The sequence below is a fragment of the Acartia tonsa genome, chromosome 8 (assembly GCF_053477335.1).
Source record: "Acartia tonsa isolate MP-2025a chromosome 8, ASM5347733v1, whole genome shotgun sequence".
Classification (NCBI taxonomy): Eukaryota; Metazoa; Arthropoda; class Copepoda; order Calanoida; family Acartiidae; genus Acartia; species Acartia tonsa.
The window spans coordinates 30,067,783-30,087,076 of record NC_137267.1 but is presented as its reverse complement, the minus strand read 5'-3'; the positions used below and the strand labels follow the sequence as shown (position 1 = coordinate 30,087,076).

The window sequence follows — 19,294 nt, the reverse complement described above, 5'->3', positions numbered from 1 at the left end:
AAATTTTATTTTATACAAAAATTCAATATGTACTTCCCCCCCCCCTTTCTCTCTCTCTATCCCCCCGTTCTCTCTCACTCTCTCTCTCTCTCTCTCTCTCTCTCTCTCTATCTCTCTCTCTCTCTCTCTCTCTCTCTCTCTCTCTCACTCTCTATCCCCTAATTCTCTCTCGTTCTCTCTCTTTCTTTCTCTCTCTATCCCCCCGTTCTCTCTCTCTCTCTCTATCCCCTAATTCTCTCTCGTTCTCTCTCTTTCTTTCTCTCTCTTTCTCTCAACCTCTCTCTCTATCCCCCTGTTTTTTCTTTTTTCTCTATCCCCTCATTCTCTCTCTCTCTATCGACCCGTTCTCTCTCTCTTTTTTTTAAAAATATTAAGTTGCACATAAAGATTACGACTTTAACGTCTTATTTTATAATATCTGTTTAACTGATTTATTCAGTAATTTTTTGTTTTATCTATATTTAATGTAACAATACACGATTTAACGTTTTGCTTAATTTTTTTAACATTTTTAAAAAAATATACACCTAATATTTTTCATTTCAATTTTTCGTCCTGAAAGGGTTAAAATGTTTAGTTTAATATCAGACCACATTACGGGAGTGTCGCACGAATCAACTTATATTAAAACTAAGTTTTCTTAGATTTACTATATTATAAATTTAAATTTTCTGTGTTATGAATAGAAATCAAATACTTCAATGTTATTCAAATAGCAACATGAATAAAAAAACTGAATTAATGATGCTAAAAGAAGAATAATGGGTCTTATTGTTCTGGTCAATGAGAATTTAATAGGGAATATTGGAGCACTATGAGTTTTTAACATACTTTACTTGGAGAATTCGAGCTCGATTATAGACGTTTATTTCCTATATAGATCTGTCATGGATCTTGATGCAATACAGCAGGCCGTTTTGTACATATTAAAAATTAGAAGATTTCATTAAATAAAAGTAATCGCAAATATACTTAGTAAATGAGATTGTAATCCTTTAGGGAGGATATCTAAATAAGAAGAGGCAGTCCTTTCAATATCGCATTTAAGGAGGCTTTTTATATTATCTGAAATAAAATCTACAAATAGATTTAACCCGGCCTTCTAAATACTTTCAATTCTTATAAGAAACTGTTTTAATCTGGAAATAGGACAATTTGACTTTTAATGTGTCGTTTTTCAAAAAAGCATTTTGTTCTTACTTTTTTCACTAATTTTAAAAATAATGCTTTTTAGTCACTGCATGGTGCTAAGTATCTCAAAAACAATGTTATCTATAAAGGTTGTCTGTCTGTATGTCCGTCTGCAAGTCCAAAATTTTACAATTTTAAATATCTCATGTCACCAAATTGTGATAGATAGTAGATATTAGGTACCTGTTTCTGAGTCTATAGTTTTGTATGATCAGGAGCAGCCACCCGCACTTCCCCAGATAGAACCTATTTTTCAACAGACCCCAGTCATACAGAGGGATGAACAACAATTTGTAAGTTTTTAGTATCAATATATTTCTCTAAATTATTTGGATTTTTTTTTCAATCGATGCATCTTTAAATCTTTCCCGCTTTCTCTCTTTCTCTCTCTCTCGCATTCTATATTTTTATCGTACTCAAGTGTTTTCTTCTTTATTTTCTCTTTTTCACTATCCTTTTATCTTTCTTTTCTTTCCTGTCAATCTCTCTTTCTTTCTTTTTGTTTAAAAACATATTTATTTAAATACTCCCTCCCAATTTATCTCTTTCTTTCTATATACATTTATCTCTTTCCTTCATTTATTGAGAAAAAAAAATTTTCTTCCTCTCTTCTCTATCATTTTGTAAAAATATAAATATCTAAGGTAATATATTCAGGCTAGCCAAACTGTGCGCACAACCAACCTTGACGAGGCGTCGTCGGCGCCATTTGATTTTGCGCTCACCCGCCGCCCAGAGTTTTCATCGCCGTCTGACGATGACGAGATTACCGCCGAGTCGGCGCCCAGTTTGACCCAGCTGAGAGCACGGAAGCGTATTCGGGGAGGCGGCCCAGCTGACACCAGTGCCACTGGACCTTCAGGTACAATTTTTTTCATCCAGAAACATGAGGGATATGACAATGGAAGAGAAATTAATATACACAATATTTACAATATTTATCATTAAAATAAAATTTTCCGTTATATAGATTTAAATTGTTTGTTGAAAAGTTTAGAAACTGTTACTTTAATCACGATTCAACCTAACCTTCTTAAGCTTTAACTAATAACATGACAGAGCAATTTAAAAAAAAAATGAGTGGAATATAATTTACAGTCTATTGTCCCCTCCCCCTCTTGCAGTTAAAAACATCATCTACCTATTTCTAATTTGATATCATCTAACTTTCCATATATCTGTAGCATTTTATTTATCCATTCAGTGGCGTGCACATGTATTTAACAGTGGGGTGTGCCAATCACAACCCAAAATTTAACAAACACTTTAAATCAAAGTCATGAGGATTTAGAGTTTTCAAAGATGTAATACTTAATACATTCATTAATCTATCAATAAATCTATCTACAAATATTGATCTATCATATTATTTCGTTTAGGCATTATTCATATTCTTTCAATCACTCTTCTATTTATACTTTCAAGTGTATCTTAAACTTGATATCTCATTTTCTATCTATCTATTCAACATGCTTTTATATTGATAAAATATGATTAATCTTTCTAGGATCAGGTACACGAGGCTTGAACCGGCAACGCTTGCGAATTCTGTTCCGCGATGAAGAATCTACAGATCTGCCCCAGGACGCGGATTCCGAGGCGCAGACTGAGCTGCCAACAGGACCCAGGTCCAGGGTCAGATCCAGGTATTATACAATATACTTCTTGTTGTACAATAGCATGCTGCAATCTAAGGATGAAGGGGACATTGGGCTCTTTATTACACTAGTCCCCAAAGCCTTACAATAACGTTTTCTTAATCATTGGGTCAACAATTTTGGGGAAATTTATTTTGAATTTCGATTGGTTAGTTCATTAAGGTAAGTGTCCAAGCGTTTCAACCGCTAATTTTTTATCTAAAGAAGGAATAATTTTGTGTATTATCACTTTGGATTTATATCAATGTATCGGCCATTGTTTATCCCTTTATATCCCTGGCTGCAATCATTAATAAATATTGAAGAAAAAATTGTTTTTCTTTGAGTTTCATCTCAACAAAGATTTATGTTCACAAGCATTGCAGCAACAATGAAATATTTCATTAGAGCTAGCTGCTACGTAGGGACCATATCTCTCATAGCCCCCACCAAAAAGCATATAACATGGTCTGGACTAAAACTAATTGAATAATTAAAGAATAATTAATGCAGCCATTTACAAGAGATTACTGGATATATTATTATACAGTTAAAAACAGACAGACAGACATACAGATATTGAAAAAATTATCTAATATTAAAAATATGAAACATAAAATTTGCATTAACTTTTAATTTTTGCATTATCGCACTTTATTTTGCAGTTTTGTAACACGAAAACTAAAAAGTAAAAATTATAAGATAAAATGAAAACATGAAATGATAAATTTAAGATAAAAACAAGGATTTGATTGTTTATTATTAGCGAAGCTTCCTTAAAATTAAGACTATCGTTTCTTTAAGCATTTTTAATCCAAATTAACGTTGTAATTTGTAAATTCGTTGAGTAAAAATAATTTAAACACACATATGGAGATTTGTCATCCATTTGTGTACTCTATCATTTACACAAAGAAATTAGAAAATGTCATAGGAAAAAAACAATGTTATCTTCCTTTAGAATTATATTGCCGTCTACTAGATCTTAATGATCATATACATACATTCATCTTCTTTTGCATATTTCCAAACCTCGTGTGTGTGTGTGTAAAAAAGTTGTTTAATAAAAATCATGAAATCTCGTTTCTTCATTATGACAGATCAAGGAGTTAAAAGATTTAGCATTTAAGAAAAAGTATTTTTAGCCAAATTGTATTAATGCTTTTTAAACTGATATGTATTTAGAGTAAGAAATGCATTGGCCCTTTAACAGGTGCAACTCATTACCATGCACAATTAGTGCTTTCAGACAAAGGTCGTGCAATCAACGAATTGGTTGTCTGTTACTCTATTTAATTTACGGATGTTTAGACAGAAAGGAGATATTGCTCCCCTTAGTTATCCTTTGTTGTTGGGCATGACGTCTAAGTGTCATAAATAGCAGCCTTACCCGTATAGAGTAAATTTACAAATAAAAATTTAATCAAATCACCAATCCATTTTATTCGTGCCTTGTATAATGGTCATGCGAAAAAACCTTTTTTTGTAGTTTAATATTTGATGACATATTATTACAAAGCATCCGTTAGTTTAAAAGCATTTTGTTGCTGCAAAGCTACTTCATAAGTATTTAATTTTTGGCTGTTTGTTCCTTCGGCTTCCTCATATTTTTTATTTAAGTCTTTGGATGGGTTGAGGCTAACTTTCTGATCCTTTCATTCCCCCTCAAATACAGAGCTTCTGAATGCCGGGGGCGCAGCCCCTAGTTTACAATAAAATGCTTTGTTTTATTATGACTGTTTCTTCATCAAAATAAGTTTATGCTTGTAATTGCTGCGCTACTTCTTAAATTGGAGAGTGCGAGAGGGGGGGGGGGACTGGTAGGAAAGCTGAATCCAAATTTTGTTTATAGATAAAATATCCTCTCCCTAAAATATTATTAAAATTAACATTTTTATTGGACAATAAATCAACATAAAAAGTACAGATAGAACTAAAGCTAAAATTAAACAATTACTCGTGGTATTTAGCTGCAAGTTTACAGGAGTAGTAATACCTATTACACGCTCACTGGCCTGCAACCCACAGACCAAGACATCGTAAACACCAACGGCGCACTAGCGTTGTTGTAATTGAGTAGAAAATCTTTTTAAAATCTAGCCAAAATCAAATTTCAAAGGCCTAAGAAATTATGATATACTGTTTTCTCGGGGATACCAAGGGATAAGACATTAGATGATAAATTTATGTACACCCAAAATAAAAATAAACAAAATGTCTCTTCTGTAGATTGAGATAACAGGGGGAAAACTACTAGTTTAAACAAAAAAAAATCTATTTTTAAAGACAACGAATGAGAGAACGTGTAATTAAGTTTGGAGATCATTATAATTTACAGTCCAATGTCCTCTCCCTCCATTAAGATCTCAAGGCCATTCTACCCAACATCCGTCGCAACCCCGCGAGCCTCCAACCTAAATATTCTATAACTTTTAATTTTTAGCGGTTTTGCAAAAACGTCTTATAAAATAGTATCAAAAAATGAATTACATCTATGATAGCATCTTTCTAAATATGTAATATTTTTTTATCTTTTTTATTGTTTTATTATATCATACATCTTTTTAATGGTAATGTACTATACATAAAAGACAAAAATCTTTGCTAAGCAACAAAAAAATATTTCCATAAGTAGCGCAGCAATTTCGATTGTAAAGACAGTAAATAATATAATAAGTATATTGTAATCCTTTCTATTTACTTAAGGGGTGTGTTTGGTAAAAATGTACCCCCTTCGTTCAAATTGCTTAAATTTCAAATTCTATACACTAAAATGTTAGTTATTACCCCCCCCCCCCCACCTCCTACCAAAAAATGTAAACTATATACTTCTTACAGTGTGATAATTATCTTTATGAGAATGCTAAAAAGGAAAGATTATGTCATAAAAAACACAAAGGGGAAATTATGTCACAGTTTTTTCGCTTTGAGATTTTTATTAATATATTTCCTTTGTAAAATCTTTATAGTACATCAAGAACATGATTGCCCAAAAAACACGTAGCTACCTTATATTTAAAGTAATTATGTAAGTCCGTCTGTCCGTTACTTTTCTACCTTTAAAGCAACAAGTTTGAAGACTTAAACATAAATTCTACAAAAGTAGAATAAATTTTCTAATTAAAATTGTGTCTTCCGTATTTTATTGACAATACCTTCCAAAAAGAAGTTATTTATTACCAAATTCCTTACTTTGTTGAAATACATATAAAAAAAGTAAAAATTATATAAGAAGCATAAATAAATCACCAAATTGTTTTTTTTTTATAAATTTATTGATTTTATTTACGTTACATTATCAAACTTTCTCAGATAATAAGGTAATTTTCTTAAAAATTTAATGAGCTGTCAATAACCTTTTTACTTTATAGGATAATTAGCATTGGTTTAAGTCAAACATTAAGTTTACAATAGTCGATTATTTAATTAATTTTATTTTTTTTGTTTAGGTTTACATCTCAACGAGGAAGCGACAACTCCCCCAGCGCTCCAAGTGTCACCGCACCTCGCGGCGGCCTCACCACAATCCGCACTCCGGTCACCGCGCTACGCGGAGCAGCTAACGGAGGCCGGATTGTCGTGACCGGAAAACGTCGCCGCCAAAGGCCCAACGGCGCGGACGTTAGCGATGAAGATGACAGCGGCTTTGAGGAAGAAGATATTGACAGCGAGCAGCCGCAGTTTACAGAAGAAGACCGTCGGTCGTCTAGCGTTTCCGGTGGCCGGCGCAAGCTTAACCGCATACCATCCGGCTCTGACTTTTCCGAACGGCGGAAACCGGTGAACAGCGCAACAGAAGCTGACGACATAACCGGCATAAGATTTACTGGTCGCCGCCGGCTAAGGCCGACTGCACCCAGCGGTCCATCCGGGCCTGCTGAACTCGCCGAAAATGACGACGATAATTTGTCGGCGGAGGATTACGAAGTAACGGCGCCGGGAGCGGCGGTTGTTAATACGGAATATGAAGATATTTTCCCGCCCCCCGTTTTGCCCAACATTCAGCCAGATATACAAATTTCAACGGTAGGCTAGCATAATTATTTTTTGAAACCTAAAAAAAATTATTGAAAGTTAAAGTAACAAAAACTGAAGAAAAAACAATTACAACAGAGCTTAGAAATATTAAAATAAAAATAAAATAAAAGCTTGCTATATTTCAGAATTCTTTAATGTTTTTTTTTTCGTTTTAATATTTATGATACTTGTCTACTGTTTTTTTTTCTTCAAAGAAGTATTCTTTTGGTCTTTTAAGTTTCGAAATTTTGTTACTGATAACTTTTCTTTTTTTAAATATTTTTTTAGCCTTCTAGTATTTAAAATAAGACAAAAGAATTATGCATTAATAGAATATCAGCCCTCCCCCCTAAAAAAGAATAATAATAACGAGAACAAAAGCAAAAACATCATATGTTTTAGCATAATATAGCTGCAATGCTTCTATGAAAATACTAGAAAGCTAAAAATTATCTTTTTTTAAAGCGTTAAAGTTTCATATATTTTATTCACTTAAATTTAGACATCTAAATTAATAGAATGTACAAAACATTAACGCTAAAATTATTAAAAACAAAATCAAAGACTTATTAAAATTAAAACGTATTTAAAAGACATGATTTAAATTAGTGCATGAAGCATGCTTTCATTTTTTCTTAATATGTTCGTTTTATAAAGAGAGAAAAATGCCATATTAGTTATTTCTCGCATTGTGTTATAAACAGCTTTCCGCGGATGAAATGTACAATTATAAGATTAAATTTTTTAGTCGAAGATGCCGAAGGCACGGGCTAAGAAAACTGATTTTAATCTTATGATTGTACATTTTTATATTCGTAGATAACTGGATTTAATATGATGCTAGACATATTTTTTCAGTATGGCTGAAAACAGATTCTAATCCACCGGTTATTAATCGGTTTCGAAGCGATACGGGAAAATATTTTACTAAGACTTTTTCTTCTTTTTGTTATTTAATAATATTGTATTTAAAGTAAAAGTAATACTTCATTTTTTACTGTATAATACCTTATTCTGCTTTTATTGCTTCTATTACTTTCTCTATCATTGCACAAGCATAATATTTTTTCTTATTAAAATAGAATAGTCGAATTATTAACTTTAAATAATAGTTTAGATCCTTAAACAAGGATGGCCATATACTTATCAAGCGAATAAACAGATTATATTTATTGTGTATAATAAATCAATAATGTGCATCATTTTAACGTCCATTGTTTTATCATTTAATATCCGTAGTTAATTGGTATATAGACTTCCAAACTGACGGATAATTTGACAAAGAGTAAAAAAGTAAAGTAGAACAAGGATAATTTTTAATGAACACTTGGACCTCTAATTTTGATTTATTTAGAATAGGGGGTGTTTCTAGCCCCTGCATTTGAGGGAAACCACCGAAAAGACTGACCGACACACATAATAAATATGAGGCAAAAAATACAATGCAGATGAATTGTAGAGTAGCTATGTTATTACAAATGTTCTAATATGCAAAGAATATATACTTGTCACTCTCTCAACATTTTTGTGCTTGTTCCTTTTAGCATTGAACATTTTCCCCAGGGCGACATTGCTTTAGCTTGCTATATTAGAATTATTCATTCAACTTGAAAGGGCCCAATAAATCACCCCTCCAACATATAAACTTAGAACTTGTAAAATCATCCTTCTCAAAAATATTTAGGTAAGAAATTTTACTTTTGTAATTATAATTTTCATTAACCAAGTAAGCAGGATGACAACATTCATAATTAGAAAGCACAAAAAAATAAGGATAGGCCAACGGACGAAGTGAGTTGTAGATTAAATGTTCAGTGGTTGAAAAAGAAAAAGAAAGAGTAAGGGGGCTAGAATAATAGAAGAGAAAGGAATGACAGAACACAACGAAACTTGAATAAAATATATATATATCAAGTCAAGAATTATAGAGGAGCTTAGCTTAGTAGAAGAGCATATTTGAACTTAAGAAATAAAATTATTTCCGAGAATGTGGGAGGCATTGGGGGGGGGGGGGGGGCAATGGTGATACTACTTTTATTGGGAAATTGAATCATACATCCTTGTAATGTCAATTTTAGCATAGTATACTTTTTTTCAAGGGGGCGGGGGCAGGGTTAAGTCAGGAGTATTGTTAACAATTCAATCAATGGATTCTTATCAAAAAAATATTCTTTGAACTATCATAATACATCAACAAAACACTTTTGAGAATTTTTTCCCTTTTTATCCTTTTGGATTAATCATTCTTGTTATGAAATGAATGTTTTAAAATAGATTTAGAAAATCTTTTAATTTCAAAATTTGTATAAGCATGTTTAATAGCAATATTAATTTAATCTGTTTTAAAATTATAACTGTTTAGAAACAAAAATTTGCTTTTTTTTGATAAAAGGTTATATTAGGAAAAAATTGGAAAGGATATGAATCCTGAAGGAAACAAATATTTAAAGCAGGGAGAATGGTGTCATTAGAATGTAAATTATACTGGTACTCAAAGTTTTTAAAATTTCAAAAACGCTCTCATACTATGACTTAAAATTGTTGAGATTTTTATAAAATTTTGATTGGGTGGTACATACTAGCAGTGTCTAAACATTACCACTAATAATTTTCTATGGGTTATTTTGATTATCATGATTGGATGTGTATATAAACTTGTTGTTTTTCTCTTAAGATCCCTAGTTTTATTTAATTTATGCCACAAATCAAAGAAAATTGTAATGGTCCTAATTAAAAAATAAAGTTTATGCACTATTTTTCAAATTTCTTTCACAACAGTTAAGAAGATATTTCCTGCATGTTTTTCAATATTTTTAAATTTTTTAGAACACTTTCTTTGTTGCATGAATTTTGACTAACCAAAAAAAAATTCGCAATTCTGACGGGACTGTAAATAAACATCTCAAATACAAGACTTGGACTTTCTCTATAGACTCATTTTTTATTATTTTTTTTATTATTTATAATTTATTATAATGATAGTATGTTTTTTTAAGGATATTATTTCACTTTTATTTGAGCTGTTTATGCGTGTCATATGCAGTTTTTTAATTAATTATTTTCATATTTTTCCCTTTTTTTGAAAACGTTTCCTTCACCAATTCCTGTGTGTTTTTATTTTTACTATTTTTAAATGGATTGCTTACTTCTAAGGTTAAAAAAAGATAAAATTATTTGAAAAAGGAGAAAATTGGGATTTTTATATGTTTACAAAAAGGAAGTGGAAATCCATGGTTTCTAAGTAAGCAATCAATAGTTGGAAACAACGCCTTTCCCTAAAGAATAAATCCCCACAACAATATATTAATGCTTACTAACCCTCTTCTTATCTGGCTTTTTGCATTTGTGTTCTAGTTGGGCGAGCATGGCTTCAATCACAATCCCCATCTCACACTACATGCTCACGTACAACAGGCCGTACACGAGACAGAGTCCCCTGACGTCGGAGAACATGGAGTTCCCGAACTAACTGGCCCAACTGCAGACGGAGCCATCTTGGATGACGTCACTGAAAATAACGGGGATATCAACGGTATTAATAAGGCGGTGAAAATTGTTCGCAAACCGATATCAGAACTGGCAGATAGGGGGGTGGGCGTTGTGGGTCCCACTGGCGGCGGTATTTTGGTACGGCGTCCCGCTGGCGGAGGGAACGGCCTGAAAATTGGGGATAACAGGCCACCCAGCATAACTTTGGAGGACGAGGAAAACCGGTTTTCAGACAACGATGACGGTCCTTTCCCGCCATTTGCCAATGCAGTACGGACGCCAAAACCTTTGACAAATGTTCAAGGGTTTTTGGTGACTCAGTCAGTACCTAAAAATGAGGTAAAAAGTAACAAAAAAAAACATTTAATAGTTGGTTTTTAAGCAAATCTGTAATTTATAACAGATTAAAAGTATAAAGATTTGTTCAAAAACCAACTTAATAAAAACATTTAATCTAAGGCAAGTAGGTGAATAAAGTAATGTTTGAAAGTAATTTAAAAAATACATTAAAAACTACATGTTAAAAAAACAAACAAATTTATACTTCAGTAAATACTATAAAAGTAAAGTAATATGTAGATTGAATGTTATGTTATAAATTGGGAAAATTAATGTTGTTGAATGGTTGTATTTTATATATTGTTTTGTAGTTAGTTTATTTGAAGGAATGAGTCAATTTGATTTTATGTAAATTTTTTTTTAGGTTTTTATTTGGATAAATGTATAATATCAATGTATAAGTTTGAATATAAGGGACACAAGGATGGGTCAATGAAAGAAAATGTATTTTTCTCCATTTTTTATCCTCCTTTTCTATCCAAATATGTCAGATGTAAATCTTATTTCGCATATAGAACACCCACTACCCGTTTTTTAAAGCCTGAAAAATAAGTCGTATTTTCCACCTAAGTTAAATTTTATTGCTTTTATTTTACATCCTATGTCTCTTTTTTAAAGACTTTTTTTCTTGGTTTCTGTCCTTAAAAATGTATTTAATTTCAAATTCAAATCAATTAAGGAGCTGAAATTTTTTCTTGATGGGTACCATTACGTTGTTACTATCTAAGTTACGTATTATGTCCCAAACTCTCATGTGCCGTTTTCAGGATGAACTGTTGTCTCTGACCACCACGACAACCGAGGCCTTACCGTCCAGCAGCACCAGGAACCTGCTGGAGCTGATCCCCACTGCGCCAGCGGTACCGTTCATACCCACGGTGCAGACAACTACCAGAGAGATAACGACGGAGGCGGACATACCCACCGTACCAACAAGGTAAATTGTATTTCAGTATCGTAGCAGCTTTACAACTTTAGAAACAAACTAATTCCAGAGCTCATTGGACTGTAAAATATTTTGTCCCCTAAAACTCATTCGTTGGCTTCAAATATTTCTTTCTGCTATTGTTATGTCAAAGGAGAGACAATTAATGTATATATGAATGTTTTCGATCTTTATTATTTTTATAGAACCGTTAGATAAAGGTTCTGCAATTAAGAAATTAAGAGATTGTTGACTGATGGGTGTTACTTTATTTTAATCTCATATCATTGATAAATTCCTCAAACTATCATAAAAGACAATAATAAAACTTCAAATAAGAAATAACTCTTTTTTTCTACAAATAAACACAACGGTTTTATTATATTTGTAAACAAAACATAAAATTGTTCACAAAAATCTAATTCAAGTAAAAAATGTCTAGTTTTAAAGGATTAGATATCTTTGATAAAAAATATTTCCAGTATTACTCTAAGTTCAATAAATTACCTCTGAGGACTTTAAAAACAGGAATAAATGCTATAATTTTTCCCTTTTCTATCTGCGGAAAACTTTCTTTCATTTCATAAAAGTCAAGATGATTTATAATTATACAAAGTTGAGAATTGGAAAATATAATAAATCTGTACATTTTACTTTTAACTAAATAAATAAAACAAAACAAAATCTAATAAGACTATAAATATGAGAAGAAAGCAAAGAAACCAATAAAGGCTGACAGACAAACACAAGGAAATTGTAGGAAAGCTGCTATCTACAATAGTAGCTTTTAGAGAGCTCTAGGGGTACTTCCTCTCCTAAAATAGTTATAAACCTTTCATGGACCTTTTGAACCTTCATTTATAGAAAAATGTTACAGACAGACATACAGATATCCTGTTATTTTTATATAAGGATGATTACCAATGTGACATCCCTCTAATTCCTGCATATCAAGGTTTTATTTTGTTATAAAGGTAATTATGAAAATTGATGGGCTAATTGTCTCATTGGATTACAAATAAACAAGGGCAATTACACCAGCAGACAGATACCAAGTAGTACGAGAATGTACACACGTTTAAAAAGTACAAGGGTGAATAACTAATAAGATATTGATAATAAAAGTTCAATTGGTTTTAAAAATCTTTTTTTTGTAAATTAATTATATTAATAATATTTGAAAAACTCGAGAGAGGAAACTAAATGTACATAATATGTACTGTACAAAATGGGACACTGCTTTTCCCTATCATCCAAGTGATTCAAGTATTTTAATTTTTTTTATAAACTGTTGGCGGCGACTCTAGCTTCTAAAGGCTTCATTTTAATCAAGGATTATTGATTTAAATTCTTATATTTATAGAAATGTTTACTTTAATTATAACCTAGAAAAAACAGATACAGTTATTTAGTTATTATGAATCTAATCTTATAACCTTAATTTCAGGGAAGCGACAACAAGTACATCAACGTCCACAACCAGTCAGACCACCACAACTACAACCAACACCAACCTGCCCTTCTTCCTGCCCACCCTCTCACCTGTCATAGACGAGATCACAGAGGAACAGAGCGAAGATCCCCAACAGGAATGTTCATTGACAAATTCTGAAAACATTAATTCTTAATTTTGAAGTTTATGGTTGAATTATTATGTCAAGCACATTTTCTATCAATTAAAAATTGACGTACTTAACCTAATTTTAGAATACCTTAGATTTTTCTTAAATTTTTTGTTCATGAATATTTTTTTCAAATAGGACGAAGAAGGTTTTACAAATACCATCATTGATGAAGATCATATCCATATTCATGTAAGTTATTTTGATTTGATTACAGAGTCAGTGATTTCAAAGAGAGCTGGGGGACAATGGGGTATTCCTACTCATTCCTAAACAAAAAACTGGATAGGAATATCATTCTCATTTAAACATTTATGCTAAAATGTGGTTTAATTTTGGTTTTTAATTTTAATTTTTTCCCCGAGGTAAACTTTAAAATTTAAAACAAACAAAAAATCTTCCAAATTAAATAGAAAAAATCTTTGAATTATTGGTCAATTTAAGTTCAAAGATTTTTTTTCATTGTAAAAATTTAATTTTTTAAAAGTTTTGTAAAAATCCAAGATAGCGTTATTACATGTAAAATAATATTTTCAAAACAAAAACTTCAAACTGGAATATCTTTTTTCACAGATTGAATTTCAAAGATCGGTCGGACAGTTTTTCCAAAATCGGGAAGATCTATCGAATGGAAAAGGTTTGAAACCGATAGAACATTTCTTTATACTTAAACATATTTTTTCTCACGTTTTTTCCCATGCTCAGGGAAAAAAATGATACCGGGGAAAAAATGACTACCTCGGGGAGAATGAAAGAATATTTACATCCACTATTTAAGGGGTCGTTTATGTGAGAATGGGCTGTTTATAACATTAGTCCCCAAAGTTTTACAATAACGTTTTCTAATTGGTTGGCTTAATTACTTTAGAGATTTTTTTAATTTGTTTGTTTAATAAGTTGAGTGTTGAAACGTTTCAACCACCAATTTTAATCGAAAGAAGGGATAATTTTGTTTGTCATAAATGGGGATGTATATCGATTTATCGGCCATTGTCAGATCCCTTTAGCTTTCTGGAGTTATTTACGCAATGATATAAGTTTTACCGACTTTTAAGGAACAGTCATCAATCATTATTCAATTGCTTTGCTAAAATTTCTCATTTTTTAAAAATTGGTAAGGTGCGCTCTTATGAATATTGTATTCCTTGAATTTAAATTGGTCCTAGACTAGCTACTATTATTATTTTTCAAAATAAAAAAAACTTGTCTCTTTGAATGAAGTTCCCATAATAATTTGCAATTTACAAAAATTCTTTTATTAAGCAATAAAGTTGAAGAAAGACAAAATTTTATGGATAATTATTTATTTATTTTTCTTGGGAATGTAAGTTTATATGATTGTTGTATGGTTTATTATACCAATTTTGCTTTATCATTCAATGTTAAATTTATATATCAGTAAATTAAAGTTTAAGATCACATTAATGTTGGTTTCCATCAATGTGCCTATTTCTGCGGTGCTTAAACTCTGTGGGGCTACCCAGCACCCAATTTAACATAAACTAACCTGACCCAAACCCAAATTTTAAATATATTTCAAAATAAGGTGGGGGGGGGGACTGGGTTTCTGTGCTCGACAATGCACTTGGAGGGAAATGGCCCCACAATTGTTTGGATGTAGAATTTAAGGGTAAGATTGATTTACTGTCTTATGATTCTTTAGCCTAAAACTTTTAAGATTAGATAGAGACACTTTAGGATAATGGCGCAGCCTTACTTTGTAATTAAAACTAACATATGGTTGTCTGAAGAATAAAATAACTGAATTGGTTCCATTTATTTCAATATTAAGGGAGAGAAAAATTACACGACTTATTGTTTTGCGATTATATAATGGTTCATTTTCAACTATGATAATTTGGTAAAAACATATGGGATTCTATTAAATGATAATGTGTTCTTAAAATCTTAGCTTTATCCACTCTTAATTCAAATATCTTTACAAGTGTTACAGATGGTCAAGGACGTCCAAGTTTTTTTTATTTGGGGTGGGAGGGGGGGGGGGGTAAAAATTGTATTTTTTTCTTTTATTTTTATTTTTTTTGGGGGGAGGGGGACAATCTTTATATCATATAGGCATGGACGTACAAGCTTTTTTATTTGGGGAGGGGGGGGGGGGGGTATTTGCTTTCTTTAGTAATTGCGTAAATTTTCTTTTAATTTTGTTTTAGACATTAACGTCCTTGGCGTTTATAACAGAAACGATATTTCACATAAAATATTCTGTAAAAAAATAATACTGGGAAAGAAGAAAAAAATTATTAAAGGCCTAAAAAGTAATTGGTATTTTGAGCAATTATCCATTCACATACATAGTCTAACTTTATGTTAAGTTGTTAAGCTTAAATTTTGAGAACCACCCTCAAATGCAAATGGATGGGTTACAAATTATCAAGAAAATTAATTGGGTCGATAAATTACCTAGGTACCCAAATATTTACAATCCTAGGCTTTTATACGTTGACCTAAAAACTTTGGGTATTTTTTTTAAATTGGTTCAATCTTAAAGTGTCCAAACTCTTCAACCAAAAACTTTAATCTACATATTGGAGATAAAAAACAATTTATAGACCATTTTCATATCCCTTAAGATATCTGGAATTTGTAGACAATCTTTCAATCAAGCATGTTCTTAGCATATTTTTGACCAGCTTTTATAAAAAAATTTATTTTGTATCACTTACTTTTTGACACAAAATAGGCAAATTACCCGGAAATTTCAAATGTTTTGCAGTCAAATTAAATTTTTGTGTTTATGTAAATGTGCTTGAGTGTGTGTGTTTTTTAATGCAGCCAATTAAAGATAATTATTTACAAAAAAAATCCAAAACGTGGAGTTCATTCAATTAAATTTGAATGTAAAAGCAGATTTTCTTTTATTTCATGCGCTTTCATGCCTGTTTCTGCATTAGTAGCAAAGCTAATCTAAAACTAATATATTTTCTTTCTATCATTAAATTTAAGTTTAGGTTAGGTTAAGTAAAGGTTAGAATGACACCAATGGGTTAGTGCTCTAGATAGAGCCTTTCTAATGGGGCAAAAAAAGGTCTTTCAAAAGCACATCATAGTTCAGAAACCTTATTTTGATGTTAATTTAGGAGGTGCATGATAATCCAAGAAAGACAACTACTACAACAACAACCACTACTACAACAACCACTACAACCACAACAACTACAACCACTACAACTACAACAACTACAACCACTACAACAACTACAACCACTACAACTACAACTGAAACTACCACTACAACTACCACAGAAAGGTAAAATAATCTTTCATCATATGATAAAAAAAAACAATAAATAGGTATAGTTAATTTTTTTTCTTCTTAATTGATGTTTTTTTTTAAATCCAGTCATTTAAAGGTATATCTGCATAATTATTAAAAAAAGTCCACAAAAAATGTTGTTTGAAATATAGTTGTCTATTTATAAACAACTAATACAACCTTATTCAAGATCAATTATTACATGTAACACATGTATTTTATTACTGTGCTTTCTATGTGGTACTCTGAATTTTACATAATGTTTTTTTTCAGCTGTACGCAATATTTAACAATAATTTTGAAATTATTAAAATTATAACTAAATGGTATTGTTTAGATTGAGGTTGTTTACTGTAAGAACAACTGAGACAACTACAACTACCACAACAACTCCTTTCAGAGCTAACTCTTTAGGAATGATCATTTTTATGAAAAAAAATTATAAACATACATTGTACATTTATATTATGAAAGATTTTAAGATGATTAAGGTGAGTTTTTTAATAATCAAACTTCTAAGGAATATTTTCATCTATTTTAATGAAAAAATTAATTTTATGTTATTACCGATTTCAGATAATCAAAAAATTTCATGCCAAAAAAATGCAATGAATTTAATATTTGCTTGCCACAGATTTTGGGATACCCCAAGAAAGAAAAGGGGGTAAGAGTGAATTAAAATGGGAGAGTAATGGATGAGGGGTGGGGGGTTAAATAATTTTTGCATCATGGATAATTTTCAACTCAGATGCTGTTTTAAACTCTGCTGATCTTTAAACAATCAGTTTGGCATTAGGCTTGGTGTTATTTCTGTTTTTTGATTAAAAGTTATTCTTTGAAATATGACATAACTAGCAAGAAATGTACCTATTTACTAATATAATTAGAACAGCCCTTAAGAACAAAAGACAGAAACCCCACTAAAAAAAGAAGTAAAGAAGCTGTTAGATTTTCAGGCTTACTCTAGTTTATTTTCTAAATTTCAAAATATGTCGTGAAACATTGAAAGTTCTTAATTTATTTGTTCTTGTATGAAATTTCGTCACAGCCAGTGATTAAACATGGCTGGGTGTGTTACGATGAAATTTTAATTTCAGGATTTTGAGTTTTATTAAATGCATTTTTAAATGGAGAAGAGGGTTAGTAGTAAAGTCTTAAATGAAAGAATTTTTTTTCCAGTATGGCTTAGAAACCAATTATTATCGGCTCAATTTAAACCGGTTCTAAGATATACTGAAAAATCACGTATCGTATTATATCCAGTTTTCTAGGAATAGAAAAATGTACAATCATATTATTAAAACCAGTTTTCTTAGCCCGTGCCTTCGGAATCTCGGAGCTAACAAAACTGGTTTAATCTTATTATTGTACAATTTTATATCCGAGAAAAGCTGGTTATAATAAGATGAGAGAAATAAGTATTAAAGTATTTTGTATTGATATTTACTTACATTGAATTTTCAAACTTAAATTTTGCTAAATTGTAAATTAAAATGTTCCTAAATTATTTTATGTTATACAATAGTATATTCCAGTGAGAAAGAGAAAAATGGCTGTTAAAATTTACCTACAACTCTATCCCTCATTTACATTTATCTTCTACATTTGCCTTATCCCTGGCATGGGTTTATTCACAATTTAAAGATCTGAAAAGGCATTTATTTTAATGTAATTATGCAAAAAAAAAATGCTGGGATGTTTGGATGAGCAATGGGCGTTAAAATAACATTCCTAATATTGTTATGCCCTAAGTTTTCCTTTCGTATCTGTAAAATATTAGAAAAGAATGATTTGTAGATTAAATTAAGTGTAATTGTCCTCTCCCTCTCTGAAAAATATCATGTTACTTTTATTCTTTTACAGCTTTACCCTACCTTCTAATTTCCCCAACCATTGAGATTGTTTTGAAAGAGTAGAATTAATTATTTAGTTTTTATTTACCTTAATTTTTTAGATTAATAAACATTAGTAATCTATGGATCACCTTATTTATAGTCCTTATTTTAGATAAAGCAATCTTTTGTATAAATATTTGCTGTCTAATTGTTACAACTCTTGCATAAATTTCTCTATGATTTTAGCTCATTAGTTGAGAAATTTTGTATTTATCACCCTTTATGGAACTCTGAAGGCCCAACCCTTTAGGGATTCAGTTCTTAAAATAATCTTAAATAAATGTAAATTTCGAAGAAAGCTTTTTTTTAAACAAGAGGTTATATTTGTAATTTTTCAGCCTTTTGATTAAACATTTCTAGCTCATGTCCTATATAATAAAGGCATTTTAAAGTCGATAGGGCTTTTTATAGCGGCTTTATATATGTGGTAATGTATTTTTTTCTCCTCTTTTCTAGGGGCGAACCAACTAGTAAATAATTATTTTTAGGTATCTGATAGTGACTTTGGTTTGCTTTAATAATAATTCAATTTTTAAAACGTTTAAAAACTATACTTTAAAGGCGCTAAGTTTGCGTATTTTTTTGCATGTATAGTTTTAGATCTCTTTGTGCGTAAAAAATGTCTATTGCACGACTATTTTGCATGCGAAATCATCCACAAATAAAGTATATAAAGATTAGTAAATTATGCAATTTTTGTTTAATTTCGGCTCTTTACCCATTTCCTTAACTATTTCTCAGCGCTTTTTTTTTATAAAACTCTTTTCCCAAAATTGTATCATTTTCATGATTGAAACAACAAAAATATTCAGCTATTTTATCAAAATCTTATACCCTTTTATACTTGAAATGATTATTCTACATATAAACTGATCTATTCGTGCATTTTTGATACCAGATTTTTA

At 30.8% G+C, this 19,294-nt stretch overlaps 1 protein-coding gene across 1 annotated transcript in view; it reads left to right on the top strand.

Annotated features, from left to right (window-relative positions):
• Positions 1 to 19,294, top strand: part of LOC145326561 (uncharacterized) — a 148,132-nt gene that overhangs the window by 123,954 nt on the left and 4,884 nt on the right. The window contains exons 9-18 of the mRNA XM_080169931.1: positions 1,408 to 1,484; positions 1,849 to 2,053; positions 2,699 to 2,837; positions 6,278 to 6,854; positions 10,200 to 10,673; positions 11,441 to 11,610; positions 13,046 to 13,189; positions 13,361 to 13,412; positions 16,319 to 16,488; positions 16,832 to 16,908. Of these exons, the coding sequence (XP_080026057.1) occupies positions 1,408 to 1,484; positions 1,849 to 2,053; positions 2,699 to 2,837; positions 6,278 to 6,854; positions 10,200 to 10,673; positions 11,441 to 11,610; positions 13,046 to 13,189; positions 13,361 to 13,412; positions 16,319 to 16,488; positions 16,832 to 16,908 (2,085 nt within the window). The remainder of the gene's footprint in view (positions 1 to 1,407; positions 1,485 to 1,848; positions 2,054 to 2,698; positions 2,838 to 6,277; positions 6,855 to 10,199; positions 10,674 to 11,440; positions 11,611 to 13,045; positions 13,190 to 13,360; positions 13,413 to 16,318; positions 16,489 to 16,831; positions 16,909 to 19,294) is intronic.